The sequence below is a fragment of the Rhinoderma darwinii genome, chromosome 9 (assembly GCF_050947455.1).
Source record: "Rhinoderma darwinii isolate aRhiDar2 chromosome 9, aRhiDar2.hap1, whole genome shotgun sequence".
NCBI lineage: Eukaryota > Metazoa > Chordata > Amphibia > Anura > Rhinodermatidae > Rhinoderma > Rhinoderma darwinii.
Window position 1 is genome coordinate 7,938,654 of NC_134695.1, and position 21,928 is coordinate 7,960,581.

Here is a 21,928-nt window from a genome sequence, read left to right on the forward strand (position 1 = left end):
TGTTTGTGTGTGTGTTTACTACTGTATGTAAACCTACTACGCTGTGTGTTAGCTCAAAAAATGGCGACACACAGCGTAGGAGGTTACACCGTTCAAACCCCTCGTTTATCCCGGCACTAGCCAGGATAAAGGAGGGGGGGATGCTGAGAGCTCACTAGAGCGAGGGCTTTTAACCCATTGTTGCAATGCTGCAATTTTGGGAATAGCTCCATCTAGTGACCAAAAATGGGTAGTATTATAAATTAGAATTAATTTATAATATTTCCTGACTATTTCCTGACTCGTGAAAAAAATAAAAAAAATTTGAACCATGTTTAATCACCCACACACTAAATGTTTAATTTTTAAAAAAAAAACATGTTTTTCTGGCAACACATTCCCTTTAAGTAAGCTACAGCAGCGATCGCTTTGACTGAAGTGTCGCAGAAAACACAAAGTCTTTGTGTCTCAACCTTGGTAGTTGGTACAGAAGCATACGGGCGTGCTATGTGAAGACCAGATAAGGCTGTGAGGGAATTTCTCCAAGCCGTGCACGTGGCTCTTTCCTTCATGGGAAGAGGTGTGTCCCAGTTCGACACTTCCCTGGTGAAGTCTCTCAACATAGCTTTACCTTCGATGGTTACAGGAGCTGCAAATCCCAGTGGGTCGTATAAACTGCTTATGGCCGACAGTACTCCTCTGCGAGTGAAGGGTTTTTCTTCTCTGCTGGCCTGGAAGGTGAAGGTATCAGCTTTTAGGTCCCAGAGTAGGCCAAGGCTCCGATGCATGGGAGGGGAGTCTATGCCTACATCTAAATCCTTTAAGTCACTTGAGTGGTCATGAGAAGGAAAGGCTTCCATCAATTTATGGCTCTTAGAAGCGATCTTGTGTAACCTCAGGTTAGATAGAGCGAGCATCTCCTGGGCTCTCTTCAGAAGACAAATTGCGGTTTCATTTGTGGCCATTGATTTCAAACAGTCGTCCACATAGAAATCCTTTTCTACGAAGCGTCTGACATCCGTTCCGTACTTCGTTTCGACCTCTTTGGACCGCACGCCTCAGCCCATAGATGGCAACTGCAGGGGAAGGACTATTACCGAAGATGTGTACCTTCATTCGATACTCTGTAACATCTTTAGAGGGATCGTTATCCTTGTACCAAAGGAATCTCAAGAAATTTCTGTGTTCTTTTTTGACGAGGAAGCAATGGAACATTTGTTGGATATCAGCCGTGAATGCAACAGAGTCTTTGCGAAAGCGTAGAAGTACTCCCAAGAGCTTGTTGTTTAGATCCGGGCCTGACATCAGGACGTCATTCAACGAGACACCTTCATACTTGGCACTTGAGTCAAATACTACTCTGATCTGACCTGGTTTCTTCGGGCGGTACACTCCAAACAGGGGCAGGTACCAGCGCTCTTCAGAGTCTGGGAGTATAGGTGCTAACTCCGCATGGCCGTTCTGGAATATCTTTTCCATGAAGGTAAAGAAGTGGTCGCTCATCTCTGGTTTTCTTTGCAGGCTGTGTCTGAGAGAGACGAAACGTTTGTAAACCTGTTCTCTGTTAGGTAAGCGTTGTCTTTGAGGCCTAAATGGTAGAGGTGCAACCCAGCTCTTCATTTCATTCTGCACCATTCCCTGCTCCATTATGTCTAGGAACAGTCTATCTTCGAATGACATCGCCATACGATTGTCCTCCTTCGTCTGGCGGAAGAATGAGCACCCTACGTGATCTTGGTTGCCATCCCAGATGTAGTCATCGTAGGCAGAGCCTACAAAGGTACTTGATGATGAAGTGCTGTGTGGCAGTTCCTTTATGAAGAAGTGATTTTCACATGTTCGGAGGAGAGATGGACGTCCATTCTCCAGTGTACTGGTAAGCATGCTGTTGACAGTTGTCGGTATGTGTGCACCTCCCAAACAGACCCCTCCTACGACTACCCATCCTAGGTTGAGTCTCTGCGCATATGGAGAGTTGTGAGGGCCATTGATCTGTTGCCTAACCTTGTGGACTTGAACAATATCTCTCCCGAGGAGCAAGACTATCTGAGCCTCTGGATCAAGTTTCGGGATCAAGTGTTCTATACGCTTCAGATGAGGTTGGTGCGCTGCTACTTCCGGCGTAGGTATCTCAGACCTGTTATCAGGAATTTGGTTACACTCCAGTATGGTTGGTAAGGGCAGACACACTTGGCCATTTATAGACTCGACTACATAGCCGCTTGCCCTTCTTCCGGCTGTCTCTACAGTACCGGCACAAGTTTTTAGAGGGTAGGGGGCGCCAGGGCCTCTGACATTAAAACTATCAAAGAAGGCAGACTTGGCTAACGACTTGTTACTTTGATCGTCTAGAATAGCATATTCTTTGATGGCTTTGTCCCGGTCGTCTGCTGGGTAAATTCTCACTAGGGAGATTTTTGAGCAGGACCTTCCTCCTATGAGGCCTCTACAAACCTCTGTGCATTTAGAAGTAACGGCTGGAGTGTCAGTACTTGTGTCCTTCAGCTCCCCGCTATTCTCTTAGTCTTGGGGCGAAGTCCACGATGATGCTCCAGGGTATAGAGTTGTGTTATGTTCTGTACTGTCACATTCGATACACTTTGCACGAACCTCACCATCTCTGGCGAAGTGTGATGTTGAAGAACAGCATTTGAAGCAGATGTTGTTTTCCTTAAGGAAGGCCTTGCGGTCCTCTAAAGACTTTTCCCTGAAGCCTCTGCACCTAAGTAGGGAATGTGGCTTCCTGTGTAAGGGACACTGTCTGCTCGGGTCTTTGGGTTTTTCTCCTTGACGGGAGCTGAACTCTTTATGGACTGAACCTGTGGAGGAAACGTTAATTTTGTGGACCTCCACCATTGCTCTACGAGGTTTACTAACAGGGGTGGCGGCACATGACAGCGTGAAATCAAAGCTAGGATCATTTCTAATTTTAGCTTGTTCAGAGACAAAATCTACAAACACATTAAATGGAGGAAATGGTACATTGTAAGTCTGTTTATATCTAGAACCATGCATAACCCATTTCTCTTGCAGGTTGTATGGGAGCTTCTGAACTATGGGGTTCACACCTCTTGCAGTGTCAAATGTCAATCCTACCAGATCCCCTTCTGCCTTTGCGACACACAACTCCATTAACAGATCACTTAATTCCCTAAGCTTTGTATAGCCTTTGTTCCCTATTTTAGGAAAGTCCTCAATTCTCTTGAATAAGGCACTTTCTATGACTTCGGCTGAGCCATAGCACTCTTCAAGTCTGTCCCAGACCTTTTTAAGACCAACATCTGGATAATATACATTGATGTCTCTCTGATTCTTTTAGCGTGTTCGGCGGACTCACTTCCTAGCCACTTTACCAGGAGATCCAGTTCCTCACTACATGATAGATCTAAGTCTTTGGTGGCATTTTGGAAGGAAGCTCGCCAAGCTCTGTAGTTTTCAGCGAGATCGCTGAACTTTACAAGTCCCTTGGTGACCAGCTCACGTCGAACAAGGAATCTGGCAAAGTCCATTGTGGCTTGATTAACGTTAGATCCGACTACTGGTGTGTGGTCAGAGTGCATGTGTGGTGTGCGACCATACCTGTTGGGAGTCTGTGGTTTAGTACAACCTGCATAGTACCGTTCTGAAGCGAAGGGCGTCTCTCTTAGCTTCAGCGGGTTTTTGATCTTCTGTTCTGAAGAGAAGTTGTTGTAGCCGGTTTCCCTTTGATGTGTATTCTCTTGTTTGCAGTAAGGAGACTGATAGTCAACTTTCTGGCCGTCTGAATAATCAGGGTGGCTTGGCTGGTTAATAAAACCCTTTGTGTTGAGTTGGAAGTCGGTATCGTATTCTGACTTGGAATGTTGATAGACGTATTGTAAGGTACGCTGTTCTGGACCTTGGTGTTCAAGTTCCGGCTGGAGAACGCCGCGCCGATTCTCGATTTCTGGAAGTTCTACGGCTCCTCGAAATTCTGATTCTGCTATGGCAGCCGCTGTCTCTTTCTCAACAGTGAGTTTCTCTAGAGTTGCTTCAAGGCGCGCTTTCTCTAGCTTTATCTGTATTTCCTGTTCTGCGAAGCTGGCTTTCGCTTTTGCCGCTTCAGCTTTTGCGCAGGCAATGGCGGCAGCTTCTCTGATCGATGTCCTGTTAGAGCCACTTGTCAGGGACCTTGTCTTGACCGAAGATGCTCGACTTTGAGACATGATGCGACCGTTAGGAGGTTGCTGCGATATCCGTATGCAGGCTCTGCGTGGATAATGGCGGGCACCCTATGGTCTGATCTTCTGAGCTTGTTCTCAGCAGTTGTTTCACTATTCTGTCCTCATACACGTTAGCACGGTGTGTAATCTGACATGTAGCTAAGCCCCCTGTCTTAAGAAAAAGGCTGTGAAACTGTAATCTTTCTCTTTATTGCTGGTAGACAGGAAAGGGTGAAACTATAGGATGAAATAACAGTAGTATTCAGAATATATCAACTGTACAGTGCATAGGATACAAATAATCTGCTATACACACACAATATAACATGAGGTAATACTACAAACTGACAATGTGCTATCTGATACAGTGAACCACAGGATTATAACATATAGATATTGATCTTACCGACTATGCTTAGAACAGGCTGTTGGCACTGAACTTGAGGTAGAACTGGCATGATGAGAATAATGGCTACTACTCATACACAAACAGGAACATGAAATAACCCACAATGCCTCAGGCGCTTTCCCATAATACATAGAGAACTACAATCTAGGAATACACAAAACCACCAGTAGATGGTGCTATAACCATACAATACAATATAGATGGGGTACAAGAATAGGCAATTGCAATATCTGTACTGGTAATCATACACAAAAAAAGAGGTATTACGTAAATAACTGGACTAGCTGGCGAGGACAGAACACCCGTCCTTTAAAGCATTGCTCTGGAATTTTATACATATCGAGAAATTTAATGGGCACTACCTTCTCAGGGCCCAGTCACACGACCGTAGATTTCATCTGTAATTACAGACCCTTTCATTTTTATGGCCGACGGACACTTTCTTATATATTTATGGGAAGGTGTTCGTGCCGTAGAAAGGCCCTGCAAAAGATAGGGGACATCCTATTTTTTGCTTTTTACAGAACGTGCTCTCATACTTTAAATGGGAGCACGGCCTGCAAATGCGGGTGGCTGTCAGCGTCCGGCCATGCCCGAATTCACGGACTGTGATTTACGGGCACGGTCATGTGCATGGGGCCTCACACTTCTATAACCTGTTCTAATATTCAGTCCATGAGCTCTGATTTTTTACCAACAGCTGCAGGAGTTATATTGTTTACATATATAACAAATAACTGTCTGCTTGATGAGTAAAGGTACACGTAAAATTTTCCATTTTTAATTTCTTCCCACTCCCCCATATGCTGGGCAGAGCGTGCACATCTATTTAATTGGGGGGAGAGGGGAATAAGCCACTTATTTCCTTTGGGAATAAAGGATCAGGCTTGCAGAAATCTAAAATTTATTTCCCCCCGAGATTTCTGCATTCGGGAGAGAGTTAAGAGTACTCCATACACATTAGGTCAAGCTGATACCTCCAAAATCTGCAAGTTCAGACAAGTTTTATCCAATATGAATGCGCACTTTAAGATGCAGACATATCTGGTATTTTATGTATGGACATGTCCCATGTATAAAGCAGATTGAGTGAGTGGATAGCACCATTTCTGGTTTTAAGTCAAAACCTAAGTCTGCACACCTCAGTGTGATCTCCGTCTTGCACTAGTGTTTGCTTTAGTCCTGTGGAGATGTTGACATTATATCCGCACTAGTTTCTTACTATGTGAGGCCTCATGCACACGACCATAAAGGTTTTTACTGTCCGCAAATACGGAACCTACGGATACACCGTAGCCGTCCGCATCGGCGGAAGCACCCATAGACTTCTATGGGCGAGTTTGTTACGCAATTGCAGACAAGAATAGGACATGTTCTATCATTTGCAGATCATCTCTATGGCCTGAACGCACATCTGTAAGTATACAGAAAGGTGTCCGTGGCTTATAGTGATGAATGGGTCCGCAGTTTTATCCGTAATTACGGGTTGAAAATTACGGTCGTGTGCATGAGGCCTGACACAAGCTTGTAAATTGTTCCCCAAATTCTACTGACTGTCTCCTTTTCTATCTCTTAATTATAAATATCTTACTGGGGCTTAACAGTTATAAGAGGTTTGGTTTTGGTATGATGTGTTTATTACAGTATTTCATTGTACTGCTGGCCCCATATCTGTGATGCAAAGGCTGACCCCTGTACTTTCTATATTGTATCTGGAATGTTGATCAATGTAGATGGCACAATTATCGTGTGTGTGTGTGTGTGTGTGTGTGTGTGTAAAACCACCCATAACATTACTGCAAAAAAAACAAAACACAGTGTCTTTTTCGAAAAACAGAACTGCAGTTTTTTTTGCGCCCAAGTAAGAAGTGGATCCAGCACGAATGAGCAGTAGGACTCCTTCCTTTTATATTTCCCATTCCTTTTGAATCCACTTCTGACTTTGGCTCAAAAAAATGCATACAAACCTGTATGAAACCACCCTTATAGTGGTTAACAGAATAATACATTTGCAGCTGCCTAGTCAGTCGTTCTTCTTAGTTGAGCGGTATAAAACTATTCTCACATGGAGCGGCCCAAAATCTGCATGTATAACGTGAATTTCAATGCTAATTTTGTCCTGGATTTTACCCACAACATAGCAATGGGTAAAATCCAGAAACCTCTATAACAGGGTATACTGCAAATTTAAAAATCTACAACATGCCCATAAATTTGTTTGGATTTTGAATTCAACGTGTATAGGATTCTGTTCAGCCCCATTCACATGTATTGAGCTGTACTTTAGTTGTCGATAATTCACTGAAAATATGCAACAAATCTACAATTAACCACTGGGTATAAACATAACCTAACTATCTGGCATACTCGCAGTGCAGCCAGTCAGGAGGACCAATCAAAACGGTGTAAGGGGAAAGTTCCCTCTTCCACATTTCCTTTGCACTAGGTATCATAAATGTCTTTGATTTTATTTATGAAGTCTAGCACTGGATATAGTTGTTAGAGAAGTGCAGGTCTACTATGGGGAATATAATAGGTTTTCTGGTGGATATTCTATTTTTATTTTATTTTTTGCACATATTATGGTAACTCACCAGCAATATTCTAGCAGTGTCATTTGTTCCCAGTTTAATCACATCTATAAATTTTGAGCCCTTTCATTATGGGCAGTGGTGTCATGTGATCGCAGTCTGATGGAAGAAGGAACCAAGATGGCAGACAACCAATGAATGACACAGCAATTGAAACAGGTATACACAATGTATACACAGGAGCCTCTATATTATTCTTTAACCCTTTCCCCCTGCTTGCATTCTGGGCCCTAATGTTTTTTAAATTTTTCCATTGTCACATTCGAAGAGCTATAACTTTTTTATTTTTGCGTCGGCATAGCTGTATAAGGTCTTGTTTTTTGCAGGACGACTTGCAGTTTTTATTGGTACCATTTGAGAGTAGATGCGACTTTTTGATCACTTTTTATCACATTTTTTTTAGGTCAGGATTAACAGAAAACAGCAATTTCTCCATTGTTTTTTATTTTATTTTTTACGGCGTTCACAGTGCGGGTTAAGTAATGTAACCGCTTTATAGTCGGGGTCGTTACGGACGCGGCGATACCAAATATGTGTAACTTTTTTGCTTTATTGTAGGTTTTTTTAATAGTAAAGCATTTTGCAAGGGGAAAAAGTGGGTTTTTCATTTTATTTTTTTTTCACTTTTTTTTAAATTAACTTTATTAAACTTTTTTTACTTTTATACTAGTCCCACTAGGGGACTTCACTATCCTCCGATCGCTATTATAATACACTGCAATACTTTTGTATTGCAGTGTATTACTGTCTGTCCGTTTAAAACGGACAGGCATCTGCTAGGTCATGCCTGCGGCATGATCTAGCAGGCATTCGCTACAGGCAGACCTGGGGGCCTTTATTAGACCTCAGGCTGCCATAGAAGACACAGACACTCAGCGATTTTATCGCCGAGTGTCTGTGGGATGAGAGGGAGCTCCCTCCCTCTCTCCAAAACCATTCAGATGCGGTGCACGCTATTGTGCACCGCATCTGAAGGGTTAAACGGGTGAGATCGATACTAATATCGATCTCACCCGGCAGAGCAGGGACGCCCCCAGCCCTCCGCTACCTCTGGCAGCTGAGAGCAGGGAGATTTGACGGCTCCCTGCTCTGTTTACTTTATTCTACAGCAGCGCCGTGGAATAGCGGCACTGTAGAATAAAGCCCATTAATGACCGCCGTGAAAAGGCTAATCGGCGGTCATTAAGGGGTTAATAATAGCCTATGCTGCACTATATAGGCAAATAAAATAATTGCTGGAGTGCTTCTTTAACATGGCCACTTGAATCTTCTTTTCCCTGGTAGAAAATGGCCGGCTGGAGCTGCCAGTGTCCGTGTACATCAGATTCCACAGAAAATTGCATCATCCAACAGTTTCTCACCAACATGTTTTACTTATACAATACATATATCTGACTTGATTTATTGTGTATTTATGAACATTTTGTATAATTTATTCTTTAGTTCAAATAACCAGTGGGCAAGCGTTAAACCTTAACGTTGTCAAAAGGTTTGGAGCCACTAAACCACTGGTATTCCGTTATGCAGCTGGGGTTCATGTTCCAAACCTGGCCACATCAAAATGTTAGTTTTGGGAATAGTTAGTAAAGTAAATGACAAGTTACAGAGAAGAGCCCGGGAGCTGCATCGGGCGCATGCACACATAAAGCAGAGGACAGTACACTGCACATGCGGCGTGAAACAAGGTCAACTCTCCTCACCTTCACATGCGCAATTCACCTGATGCCGCCAGACTTCTAGTTTTTTTTTGTAATTCATCTTACTAACCATCCCCGAACGGTCCATTCTAGACGTGGGCAGGTTTGGAACACGAACGCAGCTGTATTACGACATTCTGGTGGTTTAGAGGCTCCAAACCTAGACCGGTTCCCTTTTTATTACAGTTACTCCATATGTCATGTTTAGGTTAGAGTGCAAAACATAAAGTTAAAGGCTTTGTACACCTTTTTGAAATTATTATTATTATTATTTTATTTTTTTTAATAAAAAATGTATATCCGTGTTTAATGCAACTTTCTAAATAATTTTTTGATACTTTGTATCCTGTATACAGAAAAGCTTTATCGTGCGCTGAGACCTGAATCCGGAACTGAGGTGTTCCGTGTCAGCGGGTCCTACGTGTCTCTGACACGCAGGATCCACCTGTTATCAAACACATCTAAGTTATGAACTTAGAAGTGATCGGTAACCGCTCTATCCTGCATGTCTCGACTGACACTGAACCCATTATACCTTACTGATACAGATTTCAGCACTAGATACAGCTGCTCTGTATACAGGATACAAAGCAGCTGTATCTCAAAGTAAAAAATAATTATTAATAATTTAATAAGTATAGAGACAGTTGCACCAAACACAGGTATGATTATTATTTTTTATTTTAATAAAAATGTCTATCCATGTGTTTGGTGCAATTTTCTGTATACTTTTTTTATTAAAAATAATTTTTTTAACTTTTTTAAAATATACACCATGCTTATTGCATTTATTCTCCAGTGGAGACACTTGAGCAGTGAAACCAGGAAATAGAGCCAGAGCAGTGTCATCCTGAATATAAGACATGGTCAGAACCCCCAAAAAAAAATCTCAATTCTCTCTTTGGTTTATGTAATTGAAAACGGTGTTTCTGCGATCATGTGACCATCCTGGGGGAGTTTTCGGTGGGGACAATCTGATTATTTTTTTTAACACACGTGAAAATTGGATGGCACAATGATGCCACCTGGAAGAAAACAAACGGACAAACTGAAAGCAATTGCAGAAAACACTGATGCAAAATCGTCCGTTTCTCACTGACGAAACTTCGATGAGTTTTAACAATGCGCGTCTGAATAAGCCCTTATGCATTCCTATGGACAGCAATTAAGTCGCTCACTTCAAAAAGGGTCTAGGTCTTGTCTTAGCTGGGCAGTTATGAAGGACCTGAAGCAAGTAACGGTGCAGTTTCAAGGCAAGAATTACACCTGGAATAGGTAATGAGCAAACCGCCCCGGGCTCTTTTTCTTGATGTTTTGATTTCAGGGAGAAAATGGCTCCCTCCTTTGTCTGCAAAATTTCAGATAAACTTCTGGTTTCCGCAGCTTGCTGAGAGTCTGGCAGACTTCTCTGTAGGGGAAATTTTTTATATATTATGCTTTTTTCATGTATTTTAAAGATTGTCCTTTTTTAAGAGCCTATAAAAGTGTTCGCATAAAGACTAACTACAATTGGACCTTTTTTTTAGTCAGGGGACGAGCCCAACCTTACCCATCCTTTTGTATGTTGGCAGTCAAAGTCGATTATTTTTTTTTAGATAATCTTCAAATCAATAGCACCAAGGGAACTCACATGGTATAGTATAGAGATTGTCACTGCCTTGTAGATTAGCTCATACTGGATTGTCTCTCTAACCTGTACTTACTATTCCCACTTTCGTTCAAATAGGTTAGCGGTTGGATCTAGTTTTTAATTAAGAAAGGATTAGTGAACACCAGCTGAGTGTTTTATATTAATATCCCTTTTGGATTTACTTGTTTTTTTAAAATATACTATGCTACAAAGCTCTATCACGAACATCTACTGCTGCCAGAGTACGGTACACTTATGACTTTGTACTGTATTTAAACATGATCTTTAAAAGCTATACACAACATTGAAAACAATTTATTTATTTTTTTTGTGTTGCTCCAATACATCTAAAATGAAAATAAGAGGCGCATTCCACTACTAGTGGGCGTAGGTTTACACTATAAGTTGTCAGTTCTGGAGTAAGTTATAGTAAACAGGTCTGACTGGTAGACCCCTTTTCACTAAGCCTCCCCCTCTTTTCAGAAAAGTGATGTGAGCGGCAGAGATGCAACAAAACACAAGTTGCGACTTTTGATAAATTTGCAACTTTTTTACACCAGTAAGCTGGCATAGAAAAATCAATACATTTCTAATAGACTTTAGGTTTATTTTTCTTTGAAAAGTAAACTCTATACATGATGAACAATACCTCTGATTTGTTATTTAACGCTTAATTACTTTTACAGCTTCTAGGTACTTTCACAGTGCTTATACAGGGGAAACTGTTAGCCTTTGATTTTTTTTTTTCTTCAGGAATTGCCTCTTAGGTCTGGGGTTATATATGCCAATTTGTATTTTTTTTAGCCAAGAATGTCTGGTTTTTGCAAAATATGATATTAAACCCACATGCATATTACGTTCGGATATGCTGCACAGATTTTCCTGCGACAAACTCGTAGCGTAATAAGGTACCACCAAAGTAAATGAAGTTTCAAGTAATCCTCTACACCGCAGAATGTTTCCGTACGTAAATTGACCGTGATTTGCAGCATGTTAATTTATCTTGCGTTTTCATCTCAGAATTGTATTTGACAAGATTTAGAAAAAAAAAGCAACAAAATCTGTATCAAAATGTAAAAAAAGAAAAGAGGGGGCGTGGCCTACGCATCTTCCTGAGCGGCCACATTTTTGTAGAGCTCCGCTGGGACAGGAGAATTCGGCTACATCTACACCGCTACACCCTCCCAATCCCCTCCACATGTACATAGGGGACATCAGTGGACCATCCTGAACTGGGGGATATTCATATTGGCCAGATGTGAGTTCATTGGCCACTGCGTCCTAACTATTCGGCAGCTGCCGGAATCTGAGCCTTCCGGAACCATCCTGTCATACGTTGGGAACACTATTTCTAGCAACAGAGGCCCTGGGACGTCCTTGCAAGCGCCCATAACATTTAGCAGCTGCTGCTGGACATTTTAGAGTTGCGGCCTAGTCCTCGACCTGAAGCCACAACCTAAATTTTCAGCATCTGCCGGATCTGGAGCCTTCCGACGCCTTCCAATTGGCCATTGAGACCCCCACACATAGCGACAGGGCTTAGAGGCATCTTGGACTACAAGGGCATCTGTTAATTGCCAATGCAGTAATATTGGAACTTTGGCCTAAGCTGCAACCACGGCCTAGATTGCTGGAGAACTCCCTGGAGTTACTATACCTCAATATACTTTTCTAGGAGAATGAGGACTGCTTGTATTGTGACTGATCCTACTGGATTGAGCCTTAGGACTGCATACGGTCTATCATTTGTGAAGATCCCTGCTCAGGATTGTGCAATTAAGGTCCTATGTAACTCAAGTGATACAGTGCACGGATACTGAACTTGCTTCAAATTAACGTCACTGAACAGCTACTTCCATATCTCATAGATCTCTCCCATAGCGGATTGTAATGATTCTTCAACAACGGCCGAAAGGTGCTACCATCTACACCCCACCAGTATGATTCTTTGGATCTGTTGAAACTAGCTAAGCAGCTCTCGTGACTTCAAAATCCTTGAAACTTCATAACCACCAAGATTTCTACATACCAGTTCAGACGACTAAAAGCAAATACCCGACAAACCATGACTAAACCGCCTTTGGCAACTACGGCTGCTAAGCTTAAAGGCTTCACTAGAGACTAATAATAAAGGGGCTGGAAGTTTTACCCATAGGTGCCACTAAAGAATCTGAACCCACTCTGTGACAGGTTTCTGAACAATTAAGTGCCATTACGTCCAGCAATACTACTCTCATGGGGATAATTGATAAGTTTAAAGTTAACTTGGGCTTGCTCCATCAAGACCTATATAATGTTCGGTGCAGAGTCGAGGAAGCTGAGACCTGCATCTCCACGCTGGTAGATACAGTTGCCCCCTTCCCTGAGAGGGTCACATCACTTGAACGTAAAGTGGATTTATGGCATCAAAAGTGTGACTACCTTGAGAATAGGCTTCGTCGCAATAATGTGAGAATCTTGGGATTCCCAGAGAGGGCGGAGGGTGCCAATCCAGCTGAATTCCTGGAACGCTGGTTTCAAGATATGTTCCCGGAAGCAACGTTCTCTACAGCCTTCGCAATTGAGAGGGCACACAGAGTCCCTGCCTGCACCTGTGGCACCCCCTAGACCACTGCTTGCTAGAATGCTCAACTGGAAGGATCGAGATTATCTTCTCTAGCTTGCCAGAAGGAAAAACGATATCCCATAGAGTGCCAATATATCCTTGTTTCCTGATTTCTCCTCTGAGCTCCAAAAGAAGAGCTACTTTTGTTGCCTTCCATTGTCCTTTGAGAGAAGCAAACGTCCTATATTCCATGACTTATCCGGCCCGCATTCGAGTGGTGGATGGTGAGAGTCCTATTTTTTATGTTGTTTTGTAGTAGGGTGTTGCCAATGCCTCACACCAGTTAGGCATTATAATATAATATCATACTTATTTACCTTAGTCACGAGGAAGCTGTGATAGGTTTGTTTTGCACTTCCTTTTTTTTTCCTTTTGCAACACAAACACCCCTATAATTGACCACGACTTGTTTTAACAATTATATGCTTGTTTTTTGTTCTAAAGTTTTTCTGTTTCTTATCGTTATTGCACATGTGTACGATCTACTTTCTCCCTTTACAGGCTGTATAGTGTCACGATTGTGGAAATTGTCCTTGGACCGATGCACTACATTACAGGGGCGGGGGGCTGACCTGGGGGAGATGTTGTGCCGGTTATCTTCCCCTGTTAGTCTCATTAACTTTTATCCGCATGGTTAATTTAAAAATACTGAGCTGGAATGTTACTGGTCTGGGTAGCCCAAGGAAAAGAATTGCTCTATGTGAGGAGACTTGCACCACAGATATTGTGTCTGCAAGAGACTCATTTGACCACTGATACTACTATATATGTCTAAACTGTGGATACAGTGGTCTAGCCACTCTACTCATTCCTCTTGTTCTAGAGGGGTGTCGCTACTGGTCCATAGAAACATGAGATGGGAAACTACAATAGTTCAAGTAGATCCTGAGGGCAGATATGTATTTGCCCATGACTTCATCAACTGTGTTCCATATGTGATCATCCAACTGCTGGTATTTCCCTCCTCCACCAGGCTGCCCTCTTTGCGGTTCAATACCTTGAGGCGAGGGTTATATGTATAGGTGACTGCAATAATATGATTCTGGACCCCATGTTAGATAGAATGCAGGTCAACCCTGCTCCTAGGGATACTGCCTCAGACTTAACAACTCTGCAAAAATTTCTCGATGATGTGGGTTGGTTAGACCTTTGGAGACACAGATACAGTAACGATAGTGTACTCCTGTCATTCAGCTGGCAGTGATTCCCTGTCCCACATAGATTATGCCTTTTGGTACGGCCTCGGTCTCCACAGCGGTCATAGAATTACATTATGATGTGGGAGGATTATCAGATCATTCACCATTGTGTATAGACCTGAAACTATCTAGCAGTGGATCAATATCCAGCTGGAGGGTTCACCCTTTCTGGATCAAGCTTATCGGAGAGCAGGACAGGATACCTGACCAACTTAATATTTTCCTTGACCTTCACTTGGATAACACCACTCCTGCTTTGCTTTGGGAAACACTGAAAGCGTATTTGCGAGGGTGCCTCAGGTCCACAATATCAATCATATAGAGGGAATCTGCTAGACATGAGGAGGGCTTGGCTAGAGATTATACAGATAAGGAAAGAGAATTCGTTGCACATCCTACGCTGTCCAGCAAACAAGCATGGCTGCAGGCGGCAAGCCAGTACTTTACACACTTGCATGATCAGGCCCAGAGAAAACAATTTTTTACTAAGCAATCTAACTTTGAGTTGGGTAACCAATCGAGTAAACTTTTGGCTCACATTGTCCACCAAAATATCACCTTCTATCCTTAAGATAGCATCTGATCAGAGGGACATCCTTGTCGAAAATACTCAAATTTTAAACAGATTCAAATAATTCTACCAACGTTTATATTCGACTCAATTCACTAGTAGTCAGGCCGTTATGACATCTTATCTCTAATAATAATTTCCCACATCTAACAATAGAGGACAGACAACTGCTGGAAGCGGATCTCACTTTGGTGGAGGTAGAAAGCAATTTCTGATATCGCTAAGGGAAGGTCGCCAGGACCGAACAGCGTTCCTTTAGAGATACTCCAAATACTGCAAGAATTTTGGCCCACCTCTCCTCAAGATGTTTCGGCATGTCCTAGACACTAATACACTCCCAGATTCTTTAATGATGCCACTGTTGTGGTACCCTTGAAGCCAGACAAAGATCCCATGGAATGTGTGTCTTACTGGCCCTTATCATTACTGAATGTAGACTATAACATTCTCACAAATTCTAGTTAATCGCCTAAATTAAGTTATTCTCAATATCATCAATCCAGATCAGTCTGGATTTAGGCCGGGCAAGAGTACCACGGATAATATACGAAGAGTCAAAGTGGTTTCTCAGGTGGGTGTAGCTATGGGGGAGAGATGGGTTTAGGCTTCGCTTGATGCTGCCAAGGCCTTTGACTCAGTGGAATAGCCATACCTGTTGGAGATATTGAATCGCTTTGGCCTTGGTCCTAGGTTTATTCAATGGGTGTCTATACTGTATAAGAAGCCTAGAGCTAATATTCTATTGAATGGTCAATGCTCAAGCTTCTTTGCCATGGGCAGGGGCACTCGTTAGGGGTGTCCGTCATCACCCCTTTTATTTGTTATAGCAATCAAACCTTTGGCCCTTAGTATCAGACAAGACCCCATATGTCGAGCTATATCATTGGGAAGCAGGGAAGACCGAGTGGGATTATATGCAGATGACCTAGTACCATTTATGGCAAATCCTGACGTATCATTACCAAGGGCTGTACATATACTGGATGATTTTGGCTCACTCTCAGGCCTCCAAATTAATTGGAGAAAATCAGCTCTCATGCCATTATGGGATGCCGGATGTGTACCATCATCTGCCAGTAGTCACGGAATTCAAGTATCTGGGCGTCATCATTACTAAAATAGCTACTCCGTCCCACGGGAAAAATATCTATCCCTTTTCTCAAATATGTTGACTCTAAATGCAAGGTGTGGGGTACTCTCCCTTTGCTGCTGCTTGGCCGCATTAACTTAGTTAAGATGATCTTGCTCCCTAAGGGCTTGTACCTATTGGAACATGCTGCTGGACCCATTCCTAAATCTTTCTACACTAAGCTACAATCGGCTCTTACCTCTTTTATATGGGGGAAATTCTAGACACAAACTTAGCATAGCCACTTTGCCGATATCTAAACTCAAGGGGGGAATGGCCCTTCCAAGCTTTCAGCTGTATTTTCTGGCAGGGCAATTTCGCTACTTACGATCCTGGATGCAAACCCTTACATCATCCTCTGTGGAATATTATCTAGCCTTCCATCTAGATCTGTGGAATATTATCTAGCCTTCCATCTAGATACCAATATGCTATGGCTGGCATTAAAAACCAAACCTCTTTCCACGCCGCATGCTCCCTTTACACAAGTTGGCAACTCAGGTGCAGCATGCCGCTAAGGCTGTTACTCAATATACTGCTTTGCTGTCAGGTCCGTATATCAGGGAAGCTCCTTTCTCCCTGTCATTTCACACCGAATAACCACCTCTGTAAATTGAAAGCTGAAAGCATGCCTGGAAAGAAGTAAACCAGTCAGAAATGTTTGGTACACAACTTTCCCTTCATCAGAAAAGAGGAGAACTGAACTTTATTCAAAACAAAGAAACACACAGAGGAGACACATGCCCCTCCCTAGAGAAGTGGGAGTTGCTTAAGTCCCATTGGCTCCTCAGTTGTAAGTTTTCCTGTACATTCTTCTGCACACTCCTCTTTGCATTCCAGGGGACGGTGTCTTCCATAGGCGTGTTATGCAGGCTCTTTGTGCTCCATGAATCCAATCTCTTTGTGTAATATACTGAATATATATATATATATATATATATATATATATATATGTAAGGATAATATTTTTCAAACAATATACATAGTAATGATCCCTGACATTGCCATCTATGATACCGTTGTGGCATAACTCATTGTTTCCACACCTCTTCGAACTGGAGGATTTTACCTTTTGGATATCGCATAATGTTACGTTGTTGAGTGATGTATATGTGAATGACACTCTTCGATCTTTTACTCAGTTGCAAGAAGCCTTTCATTTGCCCCGCACGTCGTTTTATAGATATCTGCAGTTGCGCCTCGCACTCCAGAGTCAATTTCCAAATAATACGTGCTCTATTTCAGAATAACCTTTAATTGGTATCTATACTTCTCAGGGTCCATGTGGTCTTATTTCAGCTTTATATACCCAGCTCCTAGGAACTAAACTCGAATCCACACAACTGGCAGTGGAAGAACAATGAAAATCACAAATCCCTGGTCTATCAGCTGCTTCAAAGGCCAGCAAGATATTGTGTATTAAGAGACATGAACTCGCGGGACAGGGATCTAATATTACCACTTTACAAAGCATTAGTGAGGCCTCATCCAGAATATGCAGTTCAGTTCTGGGCTCTAGTTCATAGAAAGGATGCCCTGGAGTTGGGAACAAATACAAAGAAGAGCAACGAAGCTAATAAGGGGCATGGAGAATCTAAGTTATGTGGAAAGATTAAAAGAACTAAACCTATTTAGCCTTGGAAAAAGACAACTAAGTGGGGACATGATTAAAGAGGCTCTGTCACCACATTATAAGCAATGTAGATAATAACCGTGTTTTTTTTATTTTGAAAAACGATCATTTTTGAGCAAGTTATGAGCAATTTTTGATTTATGCTAATTAGTTTCTTCATGTCCAACTGGGCGTTTTTTAACTTTGGTCCGCGTTATACACTCCTTTACAACGCCCACTTGGTCAAATCGGCGTCGTATGCTTCTCTCCATTCATGTCCATTTGTATTCACTGCACATCGTGATCTGTGCTGTCACATACACCCACATTAACTTTACTGAAGTGTCTGGAGAGTGAATAGACATCACCTCCTGCCAGGACGCAATGTCTATTCACACTCCCGACACTTCGGCAAGGTTTGTGTGGGACTTAATCACAGCACTGCTTGATCACGCTGTGAATGACAGCACAGCTGTGCTGTGTGATCTCGCAGTGCTGTGATTAAGTCCCACACAAACTTTACCGAAGTGTCGGGAGTGCAAATAGACATCGCATCCTGGCTGGAGGCAATGTCTCCAGACACTTCAGTAAAGTTAATGTTGGTGTATGTGACCGCACAGCATGATCACGCGAGATCACGCTGTGCAGTGAATACAAATGTACATGAATGGAGAGAAGTGTATGGCGCTGATTGGTCAGCATCATACACTCCTCTGTACAATGCCCACTTGGTCAAAAGTTAAAAAATGCCCAGTTGGGCATTAAGAAAATAATTTGCATAAATCAAAAATTGCTCATAACTTGCTCAAAAATAATAGTTTTTCAAAATAAAACACACTTGTTATCCACATTACAGTGCCAATCATATTATGTAGGAGATAGGGCACTTATAATGGGGTGACAGAGCCTCTTTAACTTGTATAAATATATTAATGGCACATACAAAAAATATGGTGATATCCTATTCCATGTAAAACCCCCTCAAAAAACAGCGGCACTCCCTCCGCCTGGAGAAAAAAAGGTTCAAGCCTTGTTTACTGTGAGAACTGTGAATCTATGGAATAGTCTACCGCAGGAGCTGGTCACAGCAGGGACAGTAGATGGCTTTAAAAAAGGCTTAGATAATTTCCTAGAACAAAATAATATTAGCTCCTATGGTGTAGAAATGTTTACCTTCCCTTCTCCCATCCCTTGGTTGAACTTGATGGACATGTCTTTTATCAACCGTACTAACTATGTAACTACCTACGGATGACTGTAAGGAATCCTTAGAATCCCCGATACATGGATCACCGTCCGTAAATAATCGTATGACACCGTTATATTACATTCACCAATGTTACTTATCCCCGGTCCGTATACACAAAATGGGACAACTTTCTCACGATAGGTGTCACCGTTGACAAACCTCATGCCGACTTCTGGCACATGGCGTGGGAGTGTTCCTACATTCACTCCTTCTGGTCTGAAGTAATCTCTTTATTGACCATTGTCCTTACGATCCCAGTACCACATACTCCTCCGGTATGCTTATTGGGTATCCTGGATGAATCATCATGGCCACACCATATGCGCATTTTCCTACGAGAATCGCTATTTTTGGCCAGGAAAACAATAGCAATTAGGTGGATGGGACATCTATCTCCTTCAGTCCATCAATTGAAAAAAACTAGTCAATACTGCAATACCTTTCGAGAAGGTGGTGTATAAAAACAGAGGCTGTTCCAAGAAATTCACAAAAATCAGGGGTGCGTGGTGCCAATGGCCAATAACTTAATATTTTTCCACTGAATATTTGAGAGCTCGACTCTCTTCTAGTTAAATACATAGGTTGAAGCCACCGTATGAATATGTACATATATTGTAAAGTAATTTGTACTGCCTTTATTACCTCTGAATTGCTAGATACATTCTTATGTTTCTAGTTTGAATTGTATCTTATTCTTACTATGCGCACTTACACTGTATGCTATGATTGTCACATGTGCATAGATGTTTGTACTGTTGTAGTAATCTATACTGTACCAAATTTCTTCAATAAAACGAGTTTAAAAAAAAAAAAAATTAAGAAAATGCACCTAAAAACTATACGTGCGGCTTTTACCTGTGTTGATCTGCGGTTTTGATGTGGATTTCCCGTATCTAATTCCGCAACATGTGCATGTAGTTTTATACGGTCTCAACTCTACTTTTTAAATGTGGCATGTAGGTAGAAAATACAACTTAAAGTACTGTCATACTCAAGTTGTCTAAACACTGCTTATTGCACAAAATCAATGTTATTTAACTGGTTGTAAGTCTTTGCTAATATGCTGTTTTTGTCCATATATTTTAAAATCTACATTTAAAATATATATTCATATTGCTCTGCTTGATCCATTAGGGGAGGTGTTTGATTACTTGGTTGCACATGGAAGAATGAAAGAGAAGGAGGCGAGGGCTAAGTTTCGGCAGGTGAGTATGCAATGTCTAACTTTGTGGAAAGTGCTGAAATGCCACCTGACCTCTTGGGTGTTTACACCTTTTTGTATATGATGCGATTGCAGGCATGGGTGCTCTGAATGGAATGTTTGTGTTATTTACATAGTTTTAAGTCTTCTTCTTTTAAAAAAGAAGGATCCTGTTAACCTGATAAGGACCAAGCATGGTAGATGTACAGCGCGTGTCCTGGGCTTTAAATGCGTGCCATTGTATATGTACTACACAGGTTTAAAGCTTCGGAGACAGCAGGTTCGTTGCCAGCTGTCATACAGCGAGGGGCCCTGAAAAAAGGCAGAGGTGGTTTATTAGGTGTATTACCATTTCTGTCTTCTCTATTTCACCATACCCAGCAACAAATCACGTGATCTCAGGGTGCCCCAACATGATGATCTGCTGGGTCTCCGCAGACCCAGTTCAGCTTTTTCAGTTTTCCTTTATAAGGCCTTACTCACACAAACATATTTTCATTAGTGTGCTATCTGTTTTAACAACTGACCGCACACTGTCCCATGCATTTCATTAGGGCTATTCACACATCCGTTGTTCACAGATCGTATTTCTGCTGCAAGAAACTCACATCATGTCCTATTCTAGTCCGTTTTGCTGGCCAGATACGGACCACACACGGACAACATCCCTGTGCTGTTCATTTTTCACGGATCCGTTTCTAACGAAATGCAGAATGACAAAGCAGAGCAGAAAAACTAATGAGACACGAACGCAATGCAGGCATTCATATGGATGAGAAACGGTCCATTTTTGGAGGACACAAATCAAACACACTCGTGTGAATAATGCCTAACTTGTGCTCCTGTGGATTGCCCATTCAGTGGCAAAACACAAAATCTAAAAAGTAATGTAAACGCTAAAATAAAAATTCAAACAAAGTAAAAAGCCATAGCCACCCTGGTTGCACAATAATATACACGTTCTATATAAAAGTGACAAACACAATAGGAGAGCCATTTCAATGCTTAGTCTTAGTGTGAATATGCACTTTTTTTGTGCAATTTAACCCCTTCCCGCTTTGACCACGTTTGACCTTCCTGACAGAGCCTCATTTTCAAATCTGACATGTTTCACTTGATGTGGTAATAACTTCGGAATGCTTTTACCTATCCAAGTGATTTCTGAGATTTTCTCGTGACACATTGGACTTTAAGTTAGTGGCAATATTTGGTCGATAAATTCAGTATTTAATTGAGAAAAACACCAAAATTTAGTGAAAAATATGCGTTTTTCTAAATTTAAATGTGTCTGCTTGTAAGACAGGCACTTATACCACACATAATAGTTACTAGTTAACATCCCCCATATGTCTACTTTCTTGTTTGCATAGTTTATTGAACATTCTTTTATTTTTCTAGGACGTTACAAGGCTTAGAAATTTAGCAGCAATTTCTCACATTTTCAAGAAAATTTCAAAAGGCTATTTTTACAGGGGCCAGTTCAGTTGTGAAGTGGCTTTAAAGGCCTTCTATGTTAGAACCCCCAATAAGTCACCCCATTTTAAAAACTTCACTCCTCAAAGTATTCAAAACCACATTTAGAAAGTTTCTTAACCCTTTAGTCGTTTCACAGGAATTAAAGCAAAATAGAGGTGAAATGTAGAAATTTAATTTGTTTTGCACAAATTCATTTTGAATCCATTTTTTTTGTAACGCAGAAAGGTTTACCAGAGGAACACAACTTAATATTTATTGCCCAGGTTCTACAGTTTTAGGAAATATCCCACATGTAGCCCTAGTGTGTTTATGGACTGAAGCACAGGCTTCAGAAGCAAAGGAGCACTTAGAGAATTTTGGGGCCTCCTTTTTATTGGAATATATTTTAGGCACCATGTC

At 41.7% G+C, this 21,928-nt stretch overlaps 1 protein-coding gene across 10 annotated transcripts in view; it reads left to right on the forward strand.

Moving 5' to 3' along the window:
- Positions 1–21,928, forward strand: part of MARK2 (microtubule affinity regulating kinase 2) — a 382,575-nt gene that overhangs the window by 184,726 nt on the left and 175,921 nt on the right. For all 10 annotated transcript variants that reach the window (XM_075837219.1, XM_075837216.1, XM_075837215.1 and 7 more), the window contains one exon: positions 19,987–20,057. In XM_075837219.1, coding sequence (XP_075693334.1) covers positions 19,987–20,057 — 71 coding nt within the window. The remainder of the gene's footprint in view (positions 1–19,986; positions 20,058–21,928) is intronic.